Consider the following 16,032-nt stretch of genomic DNA (forward strand, 5'->3'; position numbering starts at 1 on the left):
TTCCAGAAGAAGATCCCGACTCAGAAAGAAAAAGCAACAGCACTCCTATTTTCCTATACATAAATGTAACAGGGCTACAATGACTCATCAGGTAAGTTGGTTACAAAAAGCAAAGCTTTTGCTTTGATGCTTCGTTTGATGAAACTCTACAGAGCTCACCACGTTAACTTCGTGTCACATGATGATTCAGTTAGGCAGCTGTTGGCTGAGACATGGAGGAAAGTAACAGTATCATCATTCTCAGAACAGAATATTACAAACATCTGTAAAATTATATGACAAAATAAGGATGGTGTTCACACCTTATGCCTGCCCGTTTTAGTGGAATGGACATGCTCCTTTCAAGGCTTGCAACCACACACACTCACTCATTCACTAGATCACTTAAAAATGCAGACACACACTGATTCACATGAATCACAAAGATAATACACATGAACACACCAAATCTGTCTGTACGAGGAGATATAACAGAGTCAGGAAGACAAAGCGAAGGCCTGCGGTCTGTGTTTAGGTTTTATGTGTTATTTGATTTGACATTACTGTATTTTTGCATTTAAGAAAATATTTTCTTCACAAACTCTGATAAAATCTCACATAAATACCATGAAAGGGCAGTTAGTGTACGCACTGAAAGTACTAAAACATTTCCAAAAGGGAAACCACTGAGCCGCTCATTTTACAATCCTCTGTTTTTGCTCTTTTGAATATTTACTGTTGGTCTTTAATGAGACAGAAGCTCTTCTTATCCGATTCATCAATGGATTAATGAAATATACTCAATTACTAAAGCGGCAGCTATTGATTATTGTAGTGCTTTTGCACTGGTTCAGGGTTATTACAGCAGAGTAAAGCAATGGGCACTAACAAGTGCTCAGCAGGTGAGTGTTGGGACTCCTCCAGGTGACGACCTTCTGAAGCTGGTTGTACAAAGCTACAGACAGCATGAAGCATGTCATAGCTCTGAGACAGTCACTGCTGTTCCTCTGATGACAGTCAAGTAAATCCTTGAAAGAGTCATAACTGTTCACTGCTAAGCCTCAGTGTATAGTGTGAGTCTGTGAGACGTAACATCACCGAGTCATGGATTGAAAGGTCTTTACAATCAAGAACATAAAGTTGCGTGGAATAAAAGCTGCGCTTACTAAAAGTCTCTTAGGAATCCTTTTCCTTTCTTCCCCTTGTGTCGTTCTCCTCGTCTTCACTCTTGGTAAATGTCTGTCTTCATTCACAGACAGCAGTGGCTCTTCTCTTCCTCACGGGGTTTCTTGCTCTTCTTCTTCGTCGCTGTGTGATTGCTGTCTTTTCTGAAACTCAAAGGCTCCACAGTAGCTCCACTCAGCGGGGGCTCTGGCACTTCAACAGGCCGCTGAGGATAACGGGAGGTTTGGGGTTTAGTTACTGACTGCACCGACAAACCAACACGGGTGCAGAGTGTGGAAAAGTGTGAATGTAAACACTCGGTTCACTCAGTCTTTGCCATTTCATGACCTGTCCTGTTTACTTCCACTGACTGGCATTAACACACAAAGTCAAAGTGTTCCCAGTATACCCAGCATGTTGTTACCTGTGGTCGGGGGTGTCCAGTCACCAAACACTGCAGCTCTAGAGTCTCTCCCTCTTTGATAGTGTACACCCTCTCACTGTAGCGCTCCTCCTCCACATTACAGGCCTGACCAGAGTGCACGATTCGCACTGTAGGGGGCGCTGTGAACAACAACACAGATACAAAAGGTTAATATACAAGAGTCGTCTCTGAAAACACATCTGCATGTGTGTGTGTGTGTGTGTGTGTGTGTGTGAGATGTTTGGATCCATCCATCTGAGCTCATGTGACATCCTGCCTCCTCTTGTCATTATCACTCTGTCCACATGATGGCACTACAGCAACCGAATATGCTGCTGCACAAGCCAGCTACACACACTTGTTAATGGACTGTGTATGAGGTATGTGGTTGGTGGAGCCAGTCAAGCTGGTCCGAGTATTTCAGAAACTAAATCTACTGGATTCCCACGCACAACCATCCGTAGAGACAAAAAGAGAAAACATCCACCTCTTTGGGCAAAAGTGTCGGGAATGAGGGAATGAGACACAGAAGGAGAGCACAGCTGGAGGAAATCAGAACTGACGAGACAAGGAAGCAAAGCAGGATACACTCACATGAGACACAGACCTTCAAAGTAAAACAGGAAGTATAACACTGAGACGCGGACTAGACACGGTGGAGACAGAGCAACTAAGGCTGTGTCCCATTTAAGAGACCGCACGCTTGAAGTACGCGCACTACGTGTACTACGTACGGTGCGTACTATAAGTACGAGAAGTGCGGAAGTGCGAGGCTTGTGAAATGGGACGGTCTAGCCTTCGTCCCGCTGCTCAGGTTGCCTAGCAACCATGATACTAACCGCGAGAAACGTTTCATACAGCTTTGTTAGACAGAAATGAAGGAGAAAAAATGTTTTGTTGGTCATTCATTTTTGTCATGACATCACTTTGATTAGTTGAGTATCTGAGGCTGAGACCACGGGACTGTAAAACATGATTGTTGGGCTTCATTCCCGTACTGAACAGTCATTTCAAGATTAGATAGTAAATAACAATTAGCTCATGTTGTTCATGAGACTAAAATCATCTCACTGTGGTAATGTAAATATAATATGGCCAATATTATATGTATTGTCAGATTATTATGATATATATATGTATATATATATATATTAGGGGTGCAACGATACTCGTATCGATATTGAACCGTTCAATACAGTGCTTTCGGTTCGGTACGCATATGTATCGAACAATACAAAATTTTTAATTTATTTTATCAACTTTTCTTCTGACGATGCTGTCTGTGTTGAGAGCTCAGTGGATCTGCGTTCGACTACTCCGCCTAGGCTGCACTGTCGAGCGCAGATCCACTGAGCGCAGCGCAAGCTAGCGAGACAGAAGTTAAGCTAGTTGCAACATGGCAAATTGAACCTCCCCCACCCTCACTCAGATCTGGCCTTTGGAACTATTTTGGTCTTCATGTGAAGTATGACCCTGATGGTAAGCGCGTCATGGACAAAAGTAAAACAGTATGTCGGATGTGCCACGCAATGCTCAATTACATTGGTGGGAACTAGTGCGTTAGCGCAGTTTGCTCGTTAACGTGTTGCCACCGTCCAGCCCCACGCACGGACTCGTTAACGGAGATTTGCCGTGTTGTGGCGTTAACGTCATTTCAGATTAACGCTGACAGCACTAGTGGGAACACAACGAGTATGACTGCACATTTACTCCGACATCATCCTAGTGCAAAGACAAGTGGAAGCAGACAAAAACAACAAGCACGCATGCTACAAACTTTACCCGAGTCATTTAGACAGCCGTTAGCACATGATTCTCCTTATGGGGACCTGATATGTTTAATATGCTGCTGAGAATATACCCCAGAAGAAGCGTATAGTATAGCTTTTATTTTGGAAAGAGCCATTCCTCTGTAATAAACTCTCTTTTCCAAAGATGAGGGATTTCTCCATCAGATATTTATTTTTTTAATTACTTTGTCGTTTCAACAACATTAAATTTAAAAACTGTACTTTTGAGTTAAAATATATATTTATAATTTTAATAAATGACAAATTAAAAAAGCATGAACATTTTTTTGTATCGAAAAAATATCGAACCGTGACACCAAAGTATCGAACCGAACCGAACCGTGAATTTTGTGTATCGTTGCACCCCTAATATATATATATGTATGTATGTATATGTATATATGTATATATATATATATATATATATATATATATTTGACAGCAGTGAGCTTGAACTCTGGGTCAAAGATTCAAGTTGCAGTTATTTATATTTCCTATCACCTTAAATCTTCACTCAAAGACAAGTATCTTTGAAAGTGTATATGTAGATGTATTATACATAAGAGACAAATATTGTTCGTTTAATATGTTGGCATTATTACATTTGACTCAATGCTTACATATATGTGTAAAAAGAAAATGTACGAGCTGTGATAACTGTTTCTGATACAATGAAGAGTAGACTGATATATGAAATATTCCTTTATTGGGTGAGAAAATCAGACCATGTCATAACTGCTTTAAGTCATACAGAATAGATATCAGAGCCTTAAACAGGCTGACTTCTGCTAAATGGGTCAAACTGGGCAGAATGTATACAAACACATAACATCCTTATAGAATATGATGTAACACTATAGATCAACTTACCTCAGAATATATAAAGCATATAAACAATTACAGCAATATGATGCAACAAACACAGCAGTGCTACTAATCCAAAATACTCAAAGCTTCATAGAACTGAAACAAACATTTTTTAGCTCCATTCTGCTGCTGATACATACTTTAGGTTTCTGAATATTAAACTTGTTGCTGCCTTTCATAGTGTGTAACTTGAAGGCCCTGAGTACTTTCTCCCACACTTAAAACACTGGAATGATAACATTATTTGAACATTACCTAATAAGACTGATTCAGGACAGACAATTAGTTATGTTAAACTTTCCTAGCAGTCCTTCACAAACAGGGAACAGTCTGTCTATTCTCTCCATCTGTCAGCTGCTGCTGGCTCTTCCTCCTCCTCTTCCTCACACACTGCTGAGTTTGTCCTGGTGGATCATCAGGGCTGCAAAGCCTCACAGATGATGTGCAGCAGTGGGTCCCTCAGTCTGTCCTCACTCTGGACACTTGCAGTTGTCACACATGGAAATCAAATGTGTGATGAGCTGCAGGATTCAAACACAAGTGTAACTTATAAATACATGTTCATACTTTTATTCCACAATCAGAGAGAAAGAAACAGAGAGAGAGTGCAGGACAGACAGACAGGTGACAGTCTCAGGTGTATACACTGCTACAAAACAGCACAAGAGAAGGAGGATTTAGTGTTTGTGTTATTACGAGTGCTAAACAAGAAGAGTTCCCAGATGGTACAGTGGACACATGTGTGACTCCTGTGATTAAAGCATCTTTCTTTCAGCTTAACGAGTGAACCGTCAGCTTGTTCAAACAAACGTTAAAGTCCGTTTGGCTCGACACCACCGAACAGAGGCAGCAATATAACATAGCTAACATTAACAGTGCAGTGAATCCTGCTTGTGCCGTGATATTCAGGACTGCAAACCGAGCAGCATCACTGACTTTCAGCTTGTTGTGTTTGTGGATATATGACTGACTTTAATTATGCATAAAATCATCACATTCTCTGTAAGATTAAGGTCAACTATATATATATTTAGAAGTAGAGGCTTTAAAACCAAGTTAGTACAAACATCACTAATGTCACATAACTTTGCCGACATGTGGCCAACAGTAATGTTTTAATGTTCTTCATTATTAAACATTCGCACATAAATAAGTGACATCATATTCAGTACTTACTTTTGACAGTTCACTCTTCGGCCGCTCCACTCCCACCGTTTTTTTCGGCAAAATTATCCACACCCACCACCGTGCTATGAATTGTGGGATATATGGGACCACGAAGCGTGCACCGGAACACGCTTGATATTTGGGGAAATCTACGGCGCATTTGGAGTACGCATTTGAAGTACACTTCGAATTGGGACAGCCATCGTCGCGTGGCGGTGACGTAATCGCACTTAAAATGCGTACTTCAAGCGTGCGGTCTCTTAATTGGGACACAGCCATTGTGTGGGCCAGATCCAAGAGCAGAAAAAAAATGGCTGAAACAGAGTTTTTACAACAAGGTGAATCCTGAGCTTTAGCTTGTTTACCCACATAGCAGACAGGTCTGGCCTGGATCTGGCATCAAGCCGGCACTGCTGACTGACCGGTGTCATGGCAGGGTGTATGTCAACCAGATGTGCACCAGGTCTGGCAATGATGGCAATATTTATGTTCCTATTTTCCTATTTTAGTTAGAAGACCCAAATGCCATGTTGCAATACTATACTGCTATGGTAGCCAACGTTTCAAATGCAGGTTTGACAGGTTTATGAGTGTACACTTTATCCAAAACCTACTGAGGGTTTACCCATCTCTTCTACTGGGTGGCTGTAGCTCAGGAGGTAGAGCAGGTCACCTACTGATCAGAGGGTTCGATCCCTGGCCCCTCTAGTCTGCATGTCAGGAGTGTGAATATGTATGAATGTAGTTAGGAAGCACTCAGTTTAGAGAAAATGTGGCATGTTGTATAAAGCACTTTGAGTAATCTGGGAGACTAAAAAAGTGCTGTTCACTGTCTGAACAGAGATTCGTCATGTTACTTTTGCATGATTATGTTCCCGCACATGTTGTTATTACATGACTTGATTAAGGTACACATGAGGCTGACATCTGGGGCCAGAGCTGTTCTGGGCCAGCACAGGACCAGCAGTGTGTCTGCAGCTGGCCCATGTGTGGGCCACCTCTGGCAAACCAGATCTGGGCCACCAAAGGGCCGTCATTCTTTGCAGTATGTGGGCCATGTGTAAGCACATTGTGTGGGCCTGATCCGGACCATACCAATTTTGCTATGTGGGTATTTCACTTACTTGCACCTCACTATTTAAAAACTTAGCCATATTACAGACGTCCACAGAGACATCGATTTAATGAAGACATCCAATAATATACATATGACAAAAAAGAATTTGAAGTGCAATCTTCCTCCTTTAGCATTATTTATGTATTCTTTTTTTTGCATTCAAATAATGTTTTGGGGACACACAATGTATGTGCGCTCGGTGGATATCAGTCAGATTAAATAACAGATATCATATATATAACAGACAGTCACCTGGCTCCAAATCAAACTGTAGGTTTTAAAATATATAAATAAAGAGGAATTAACTAAATATTTGTAAATATTTAATGTTTCGTATGAATGTCAGTAAAAAAATAACAGTGTAAAAAATGAACTGTGTATTTATGTGAATAGAAATATATTTATGCAGTTTGTGTTTCAGTCTCCGGGCCGTTGTCATTTCTCTGTCACTAAATTACCGCATGTGAACTGCTCAGCCGCTGACCTCTAATAAACTAAGAAAAACTAAAAAGAAGAAGGTCTCAAGAAATGGACAATGTATCGTCCTTTCTCTGTAAGAAAGGAGGATACATCAGTATCTTTGTTATTTTAGAGCTGCTCTATGAGGATCTCTGTGCTGTCAGCGGGCTATTTAGCTTCATCTCTTTTACATCTTCTGCTAACCAACATCCTCCACAGTTTAACACACTTCATCAACATGGTTAAACTTTTCTTTCAGCAACTTTCTTTTGATTCAAAGCGTCATGTAAAACATGGACTCGGCTCTGATCGGCTGCCTGACACACATTCATCGTTTGACTTTCTATTATGAAACTAAAAAAAGCTCCTATGTTGTTACTGAGCACAAAGGAGCAGCTGGCTTTGTTTTACTGAAAGCTCAAAAAGTGCATCTGAACAGGCTGTTGGGGAGCTGTTAGCCTCGAACAGACGTCGCAGCCCGCAGGATGTTCTCTACCTGTTGTCATGGGAACCACACGAAGAAGAGGCAGTGTGGCATTTGAGTCCCTGAAATCTGCAATAAAGAGCACCGTCCTCTGAGTGTTCAAAGCCTTTCTGCTGCATCCCTGCCATCTGACACACTGCAATAGTCCATTTAAGGACTAAAGAAAAAAGCTTCATACAATATCAGATCTGCAGGCCTGGTTATAGCCCTGCGTGGGTTTATATTATTCTACAGCTGTATAACATTTAGCACAATTTAAATCACCACAAAAATTCAAAAATATTCACTTCAATGTGAGACCAAGAAAAGAAGCAAATTCTCACAGTTACGACACTTTTTGCTTGAGAAAAAGAGTGCACCTAAAAGTTACCTATTAAAATGGGGAATACATATTCACCACTGGAATAAAATCAAATCTTTGTGACTCGTTCTAACTCAGGAACTTCAGGAAGGATTCTGCTTCTTTGTTATCCATCCAGGTTTTCATTGGCATTTTCATCACTGACAGTTTCACTTCAAATCCTCCATCTATTTCACAGTAATGCTTTCAAATCCTTCACCGTAAATGATCTTTTACAAACAAATGTTTGCTCTTTCACAGTAAAAGTTGCCTCATTGCTGTGGCATCCTTGCCTTCACAGAAAGAGCCTTTAAAACCGTCACAGAGAAAACCTTTGTGCTTTTTCACAGTTTCAAATTTTGTTTTCACAAAATAAAATTTTATTTACATTAGAGACTATTTTGATAGTCGACTAGTCACCGATTATTTTTGCGATTAGTCGACTAATCAGATCATCATCCATTGGACGTAAAACTACAGCTTATTGCACCAGCAGCATCTGCTCTTATATAACTATCATTAGCTTCTAGCTTCAAGTGTTTAAGGTATGTGCTAACTAAAAATAAAGACAAGATGATAGTTTATTAAATTTTAATGAAATCTGCAAATTGTTTCGGTGAAGTTTAATAAACTCAGCCGTCTGCTCCTTGCTATCTAAAATATAACAGGACACTGGAGTAAATCCTCACACTTCTGATAATCAGTTGTCTGCTTGACGTTTATTCAGCTGTGTAAAAACTATAACTTTAATCTCAGGCAAACCGATTTACTCAGGAACAAATAAAATACTAAAAAAAAGCCAAACAATAACAATTTTAAGTTATCTAAGTGACTTATATATCATGTTTAACCTGAGTAGCGAAAGACAGCGGTGGGTTTGAAAACGATTTGCCGGGAGTCCGGTGTTCTCACGGGCTCTAGTGAGCCTTGCCCCCGGCTAGCTATCGAGCTGGTGGTTAACAGACGACTCCGAAAACGTCGGAGCGCTTTTGCAAATATGTGGTGTCTTGATAAACTGAGCAGATATTTGAGGTTTACACAGCTACATTCTCGCCTGAAAATATGTTAAACGTTTATTTTGTGACCCAGAAAGAATAATAAGAGTAATATTAAAACTAACTTGCTGCCGCCATTGTTGGAAACTGAGCTGGGCCGCGCTATGAATTCTAGGATAGGTTGGGCCACCAAGTATACACCCCACCCATCCTTCAAATCTGGGGAAATGAAGGGCGCATTTCTGGGCCGCATTTGTCAGAGTATTCGAATTTGGACAGTCTTTGTCGCGTCGCTGTAACGTAATCGGCCTACTAATGCGGGAACACGAGGATGCGGTTCCTGAATTTGGACACAGCTACGACACCGGACACTGCTTCTTCTTCTTCGGGGTTTAACGACAGCTGGCATCCTTGTACATGCAGTGCTGCCATCTTGTGTTTCAGTCCGTTATTACACTCTTAAATCCTACTACTTATTCCTGTGTCTTTTGTGGTCTTACAAAGCTTCAAACAACGCGTCGACTATTAAATTAGTCGTCGACGATTTTGATAGTCGACTAATCGTGGCAGCCCTAATTTACATAGCGCCAAATCACATCAACAGACCAAGGCTTTTATTATGATAGGGTGAAGACCCCTCAGTAACACAAAGAAAACAGAGAGAAGCCTAAAAATCTGATGCAAGGACCACGGCGTCGGTTTTTGTAGACATTTCCCTCATTGCCGGGTTTCAAAAATCGCGGTTTTCATTTTCATTAACCAGCCAATCATGGCATGCAGGCTGACGACGTCACATTTTAGTACCTGCTCGGATCACTAGGAATCCTGGCCAAGCAGGAACTAAAGACGCACCTGGTACCAGGTACTGTGACCTATTGGAAAACCCTGAAAACTGTGCTGAGTTGATCCGAGTAGGTACTAATGGAAAAGGGGCTTTAGAAAACTCCAGAAAAACCAGGCTCAGAGAGGGCTGATTTCATGTTGGAGGGGAGGAAGATGAGACAAAGACATGCAGCAACCTATGAAACTTTATTTCATGGATCATAATCTTAAACATGTCGAGCTTCAGTTTGGATCTCTATACTTCACTCTTCACCTTTTTAGCAGACAGGCCTTTGACTCCTCTTCTGTTTGCTACACCCATCCAATCCCTTTGATTCCCTTAATGATTACTTTATTACAGGAACTGTTAGGAATGAAAGGGAGCATCAGGTATCAGGTACATGCGCAAATGGGCAGCTGATCTGGTAGTGACGGGCAGCTGGACCAATCACATTGTGCAAGAAGGAATTTTCTTTTCACCGAAGTACTTCCAGCTTAAATTATCAAATTGACGTGTCGGGGTTGCTGCTAGCACTCTGGCTAACGCGTCACCCAGCTTGCGACAAACCACTCACGGAGCATCGGGGACGTAAGTCTAACTCGGACATATTGACTGACGCCAAGTGGATTGTAACAAACTGCAGACCTGTTAATATCGCTGAGAACACGCACTTTAGAGAGCTTTGGTTCCTCGTTTCAAGGACTTGAAGCCTCCCCAAGAGTGACAGAGAGAGAGAGGATACATGTTTACAGAGTTTTTTGTTAACATGAATGTTCAAGATGTTCAGTAAACATGTTAAGTGTGTATATTTTACCTTTTTTCTCGAGTCTGTTTGCTCATGCAAAATGAAATGTGATTAATATAGAATAAAAGTGATATTTAATCGTGATTTAATCGTGAATCAAAATTTTAAAAGTTGCATTTCACAGGAGAGAACCTGTGCTATTCAAATTCTCTTTGAATTTAAGCATTTAACATTCTTTGTATTTATTCTCCATTTATTTCATTATATTGCATAAATGTCTGTTACAAGCTTAAATATAAAGTTTTAAAAGTGTAATTGCAGCCAGGCTATTGATCAAGTAATTGTGATTAATCGCGATTAATTACAGAAAATTGTGAGATTAATTAGTTAATTTTTTTTAATCTATTGACAGCACTACTTTAAATCTTTTGGGGCTATATTGGGTTCCAAACTAAATCATTAAATATATATAATCAATAAATTATTATTCCTTTTAAATAAAGCAGCATATAAGTTTCCACTGCGTGGACCCTTCAGAATTAGGACTTGAAGTAACGAATGAATTTAGAGATTTGATAACGCCGTATCCCCTCCTCACCCGTATACAAGAAGACTTTGTTGTGCTTGGTTGGCCGTGTGAACACAATAAAAACCCTACATTGTCCTGTACGTGTATACCAACCTGTCTTCAGGTGTGTTTCATAGAATAAACACTGTAATCAAGGATCAGCTTTCACAGAGACTGAAAGAAGTGGGAGGCTCACCAAATATTACATGTTATTATTACATGTTATGAGCTCAGCTGGTTGAAAAAATCGGATGGCTGTATCGCTAAAGTTATTCCCCATTAGAGTTTTCATATTCCCAACATTCCCTGTGTAGGTTTCAGAAAGTGTCAGACAGCAGCCATGTGGAGTCCAGGTCAGACCTCAGGTGACAGCGTGCTGCTCAGCTAATTAAAGTTGTGAAATTATAAATGAGCGTCAGAGAAAAAGGTCAGAAGGAAATGAATTTTTAATTGAGTGGTAGCCTGCAGACTGGACCACCGCCCCCAATGTGGATCCAGTTGCAAGCCTTGCAGGTACAACTGTGATGCACTGTTATCGAGGAGTGTGCTGCAGATATTCAGAGTTTCTGTGTCAGCAGCTGTGAGGCATCTTGTAAGTAGCACTTGATGTTTTTTATTTTTACACTTCACTTCTATTTTTGCCTGACCTGCTGCATCTGTGAGATACAGTACTCTGACTTGTGGGTGGATGTACACAGTATGAAAACACTGAGAGTCATCAAAGAGGGCTTGAACATCTCTAACTTAACACAACTGAGCTCCAGTGCAAAACGCATTCCCACTGCGTGAAACATGTACCATTAAAACAAGCCTGAACCTTCAGCCTTCAATATCGTTAGCTCATCAGGGGACAGAAACTAAAGGTGAAAAATAACAGTTGCAGGGATAGAAGAAAGCTAAAACACTGAAGGGGCAAAGAAAGGAGGGAAAAAGAAGACAACGATAAACAAAGAGGACAAAATGATGAACAAGGAGAAGCAGCAAGAGTAAAGGGCAGGATAGCGAGGTGAAGGTGAACACATCAGTACAGTGAGGGGGCGCAGGAGGTGTGGATAATCTGGTTGTCCTACTTTTTCCTCTCTATTCTATTTTTAGATTTTCATTTTCTTCCCATTATCCAATGCCTCTGCTAATGTTTTCCTGCTGATGTCATCAAACACAGACACAAAACACTGAAAACCCCCCGATGGACCCATTCTGTCCCAGCATGCACTTCAATCAGGCTTCGTCTGAAAAGACAGCAGCATGATGCAGAACACCGCTGACACACACCTACAGGACCACAACAGCATCACAGGTACACAGAAATATGGATACAACACAACAGGTGTAAGTACGTTTATTTCCATGGAGTCAGAATAAAGTCTGACTGCAGCTCAGTGACAACTGCAAGTTTTATGTTTCCTACTCATCTGTACACTACAGGTCTGTAGCATAGAGTTTACAGATAGATCTGTCTGTCAGTGGAATCAGCAGGTACAACTACAGTTGATCACAAATGTGTCTAGAAAACAAGACAATGGTCATTAATAATAATAATAACAACTGTATTTATAAAGCTCTTTCAAACAAAGTGCTGAACAGCTATTTGAAGATAAAAAAGATCAACAAAAAAATCCAGTTCAAACAAAAGGGGACAGCCATAGAACCAGGAAAAACAGAATTAACTTAGCTTTGAAAACCTCCACACAGCAGGCCTGCTGCTGGCGAGGGAGGCTGTTCCACAAAGAAGAAGAAACAGCACGCTCCCAACAGTTTTTCTTCTGGCTTTAGGAACCTTTACAAGGCCAGTGTCCTGAGATCGGAGAGCACGGGAAGGAACATAGAGGTGCAAAAGAGACATATGAAGACGCCAAACCATTTAAAGCCTTGTAGCTGAGCAACAGGACCTTCAGATCTAACCTCACAAGGAAACCAGTGAAGAGAGTCCATCCAATGCAGCTGCATTCAGTACCATCTGTAAACCTCTAAAACTTTGTTTGGTAAAACAGAAAGAAGAGCGTTACAATAATCAGTGTGTGAAGACACACATGCATGGATAGAGATGGCCGATAGAACGATAACGATATGTATTGCGAAATAACTTTTTCTCGATAGAAAAATTAAACTATTGCGATAGGCCTCATCTCTCTTGCTCTCTTAAAAAAAAAAAAGAACAGCCAATCCAAATTAAGTAGCGCAGAGCCGAACCAATCACAGCCACAGTGTCACATCACGTGACTTGTTACGTATAGCACAAGTGCCAAGGCGCACATGTGTATTTGTTTTTGCAGCCGGGCTGCCCGGGTAATGGAGTAAATGAGTTTGCCAACTAGAGAAAAATCAACCGAGAGCGTGAGCGAAGGTTACCGAAGAGAAAACAGATGATGGTTCCAATGCCGGAGAGATTGTCGAATGGAAAGGCCATAGAAGTTCCGTAGTGTGAAGGTATTTCGGCTATTTCAAGTCTGACAAAAAAACAGAGTAGCGCGCACTGTAAATTGTGCCGAAAGCAAGTCTGGAAATACAATAAACCGGTGCATGCTCAATCTCTGACTGAAAGCGCTAATTCGTCATTCGGCTTTTGTCAGACTAAAGTTTATTTATTTTTATATTATATATATATATATATATATATATATATATATATATATATATATATATATATATATATATGAAGAATGTTCAGTTAGCATCTTTATTTTAAAACTGTTTGAAAAGCTAAGCTTTACAACAAGGAGAGATTGAGAATTTCCTTTTAGTTCTCAGTTTATTTGATATTGACAAAAGTTTGTCTGTTCTTCTGTAAAACAAACTAAGATTTATTTTTAGAATTAATATTTTGTTTCTAAGTGGAATTGACAATTTAGTAGTCTGTTTTGTTTGTTCTATTTTGAAACTTAAACGCTTTAGCGGCTGCCTTTTGTGTAGTTTGCAATATTTGCCTTTATTTATCTGAAAAAGTCTCATGTTCCTTAAGTACATCTACCCTGTTGAACTTATTATGGGAAATAAATATTAAAATCAAAACAAGCTGCTGATTATTTCACATTTTACTTGTGAGCAACGGCACATTTAAATCTTACAAATATAGTTATTTGGCTTATATCGTGATATATATCGTTATTGCCTGAAATGAAAAAAACATATCATGATATGAAAAAATCTTATATCGCCCAGCTCTATGCATGGACAGGAACCTCTGCAGTGTCCGGGGATAAAACGTTGTTCTGATTTTAGCTACGTTCCTCAGGTGATAAAAGGCAGTCCTTGTTGTCTCTTTCACATGAGACTCGAGGGAGAGCTCCACACGCCCAGGTTCTTTACCCTTACCAATCTTCACCTGCGACTCCAAAAACAGTGTGGCATCAGGCAAAATGTTATGTCCTCAATAATTACTGGCCAACGTCTTTAGTAAAACAGTAATAGTCTGTTTTACAGAGTGATGTTCTAGAGGCCTGTACTATAAAGAGAGTCTAGCATACCTATGACCACTGAGATGGTCGTCAGCTCAGTAAGGCTGACACTCTTGGACCAACCTACAGTCAGCAGAACAAAGAAGATCCAACTGTAATATAAGTTAAACTGATAATGCAGCCTACTCAGTCAGAGCACTGGTCTCTATGTCTGACTGTGGCTTAGAGTAGAGCTGTGACTGGTCAGTGAGCCTGGACAAAGCAGTCGGTTTAAAGCCAAAAACGGCAAACGGCAAAAATAATGAAAGCTGTCAAAGCCCTGATGAGCTCAGCTGCTGTGTGGCCCTCCTCCCTGAAACACCATTTTTAATTTTGGTTGCCCCTAAGACCAAACAACACTCATGCTTACATTTACTCCACTGACACAAGTGAACACACACACTGTGGGTATTTCCAGTTTTAATTGAGAATCAGCAGCCTTCAAACTGATATCTGTGTGAATCGCCCTGTTAAATACATCTCAGCAAAGCTTCCTGTGATGAAGTTACCTATTTGGTTTTCATGACACTACACTTGGCACACACACATTAGCTTTATATTTTGTTACTGATTTATGTATTCACACTGTCTTTCAGTTACAGTGAAGGTGGTGCTAGTTGAAAGAAAAGATGGATGAAGCCAACATGACCTCATTCATTCCTGGTTCTGTTTTGAAGGCTGTACTGCTAAATTATACGCTGATGATGGCTAGCTTGCTTAGCACGCCACATTTACAAACTGTGTGGGTCAAATGCTCTGACACACACACACACACACACACACACACACACACACACACACTCACACCCAGCAAATATTCACTGTAGTCTGAATCGTTATGGAGGAGAAACTATCCAGAGACCAAAACTGATTTTTCAAACAGATGTTTTCTGGCACCTGGAGAAACTGCAGGTTTCACCAGTGGATGTTTCAGCTTCAATGAAATACAGATGGATAAATAAGTAGACTCTGTGATTAGAGCAGGGCGATATGACCAAAAATATTTATCACGATATACATTTGAAAATCTGCGATAACGATATAACTAGGGATGGGTATCGTTTAGGTTTTATCCGATACCGGTGCCAAATCGGTACTTTTGAAACGGTGCCGGTGCTTAAACGGTGCTCAAACCGGTGCTTAAAGAATGGAGAACACAAAATTGGTCCAAAAACCTCTCATGTTCAGCTGTTTTTTGTAAAAAGATAACAATGTTAGCCTTTTCTGCAGCTATAGGGCATATATGGTATCACTCTTGGCTGGAAGCGGTGCTTAAACAATGGAAAAAACACAAAATTGGTCCAAAAACCTCTCATGTTTAGCTGTTTTTTTTGTAAAAAGATAACAATGTAAGCCTTTTCTTCAGCTATAGGGTATATATGGTATCACTCTTGGCTGGAAGCAGTGCTTAAACAATGGAAAAAACACAAAATTGGTCCAAAAACCTCTCATGTTTAACTGTTTTCCACTTTTTCTTTTGGTCATTTTAGCCTTTTTGGCCAGGGTGAAGGGAGCATCTGCCATCAAACAAGAAGACAGCTGCATGTAACTACGACGGTGTTTGCTAGTTTACCTTACATGCATTAATTTAATAACGTGGTTAGCCTACTCAACGTGAATTACACACAAACAACATTAAACTACTCACGCAGACAAGAACGGCTGCTGCTGCCATC

The 16,032-nt window shown here is 40.4% G+C and overlaps 1 protein-coding gene across 2 annotated transcripts in view; it reads right to left on the bottom strand.

Moving 5' to 3' along the window:
- Positions 1-16,032, bottom strand: part of LOC134644162 (MAM domain-containing glycosylphosphatidylinositol anchor protein 2-like) — a 186,642-nt gene that overhangs the window by 132,013 nt on the left and 38,597 nt on the right. For both annotated transcript variants that reach the window (XM_063496913.1, XM_063496912.1), the window contains exon 2: positions 1,568-1,707. In XM_063496913.1, coding sequence (XP_063352983.1) covers positions 1,568-1,707 — 140 coding nt within the window. The remainder of the gene's footprint in view (positions 1-1,567; positions 1,708-16,032) is intronic.

The sequence above is a fragment of the Pelmatolapia mariae genome, linkage group LG16_19 (genome assembly GCF_036321145.2).
Source record: "Pelmatolapia mariae isolate MD_Pm_ZW linkage group LG16_19, Pm_UMD_F_2, whole genome shotgun sequence".
NCBI classification, from domain to species: domain Eukaryota; kingdom Metazoa; phylum Chordata; class Actinopteri; order Cichliformes; family Cichlidae; genus Pelmatolapia; species Pelmatolapia mariae.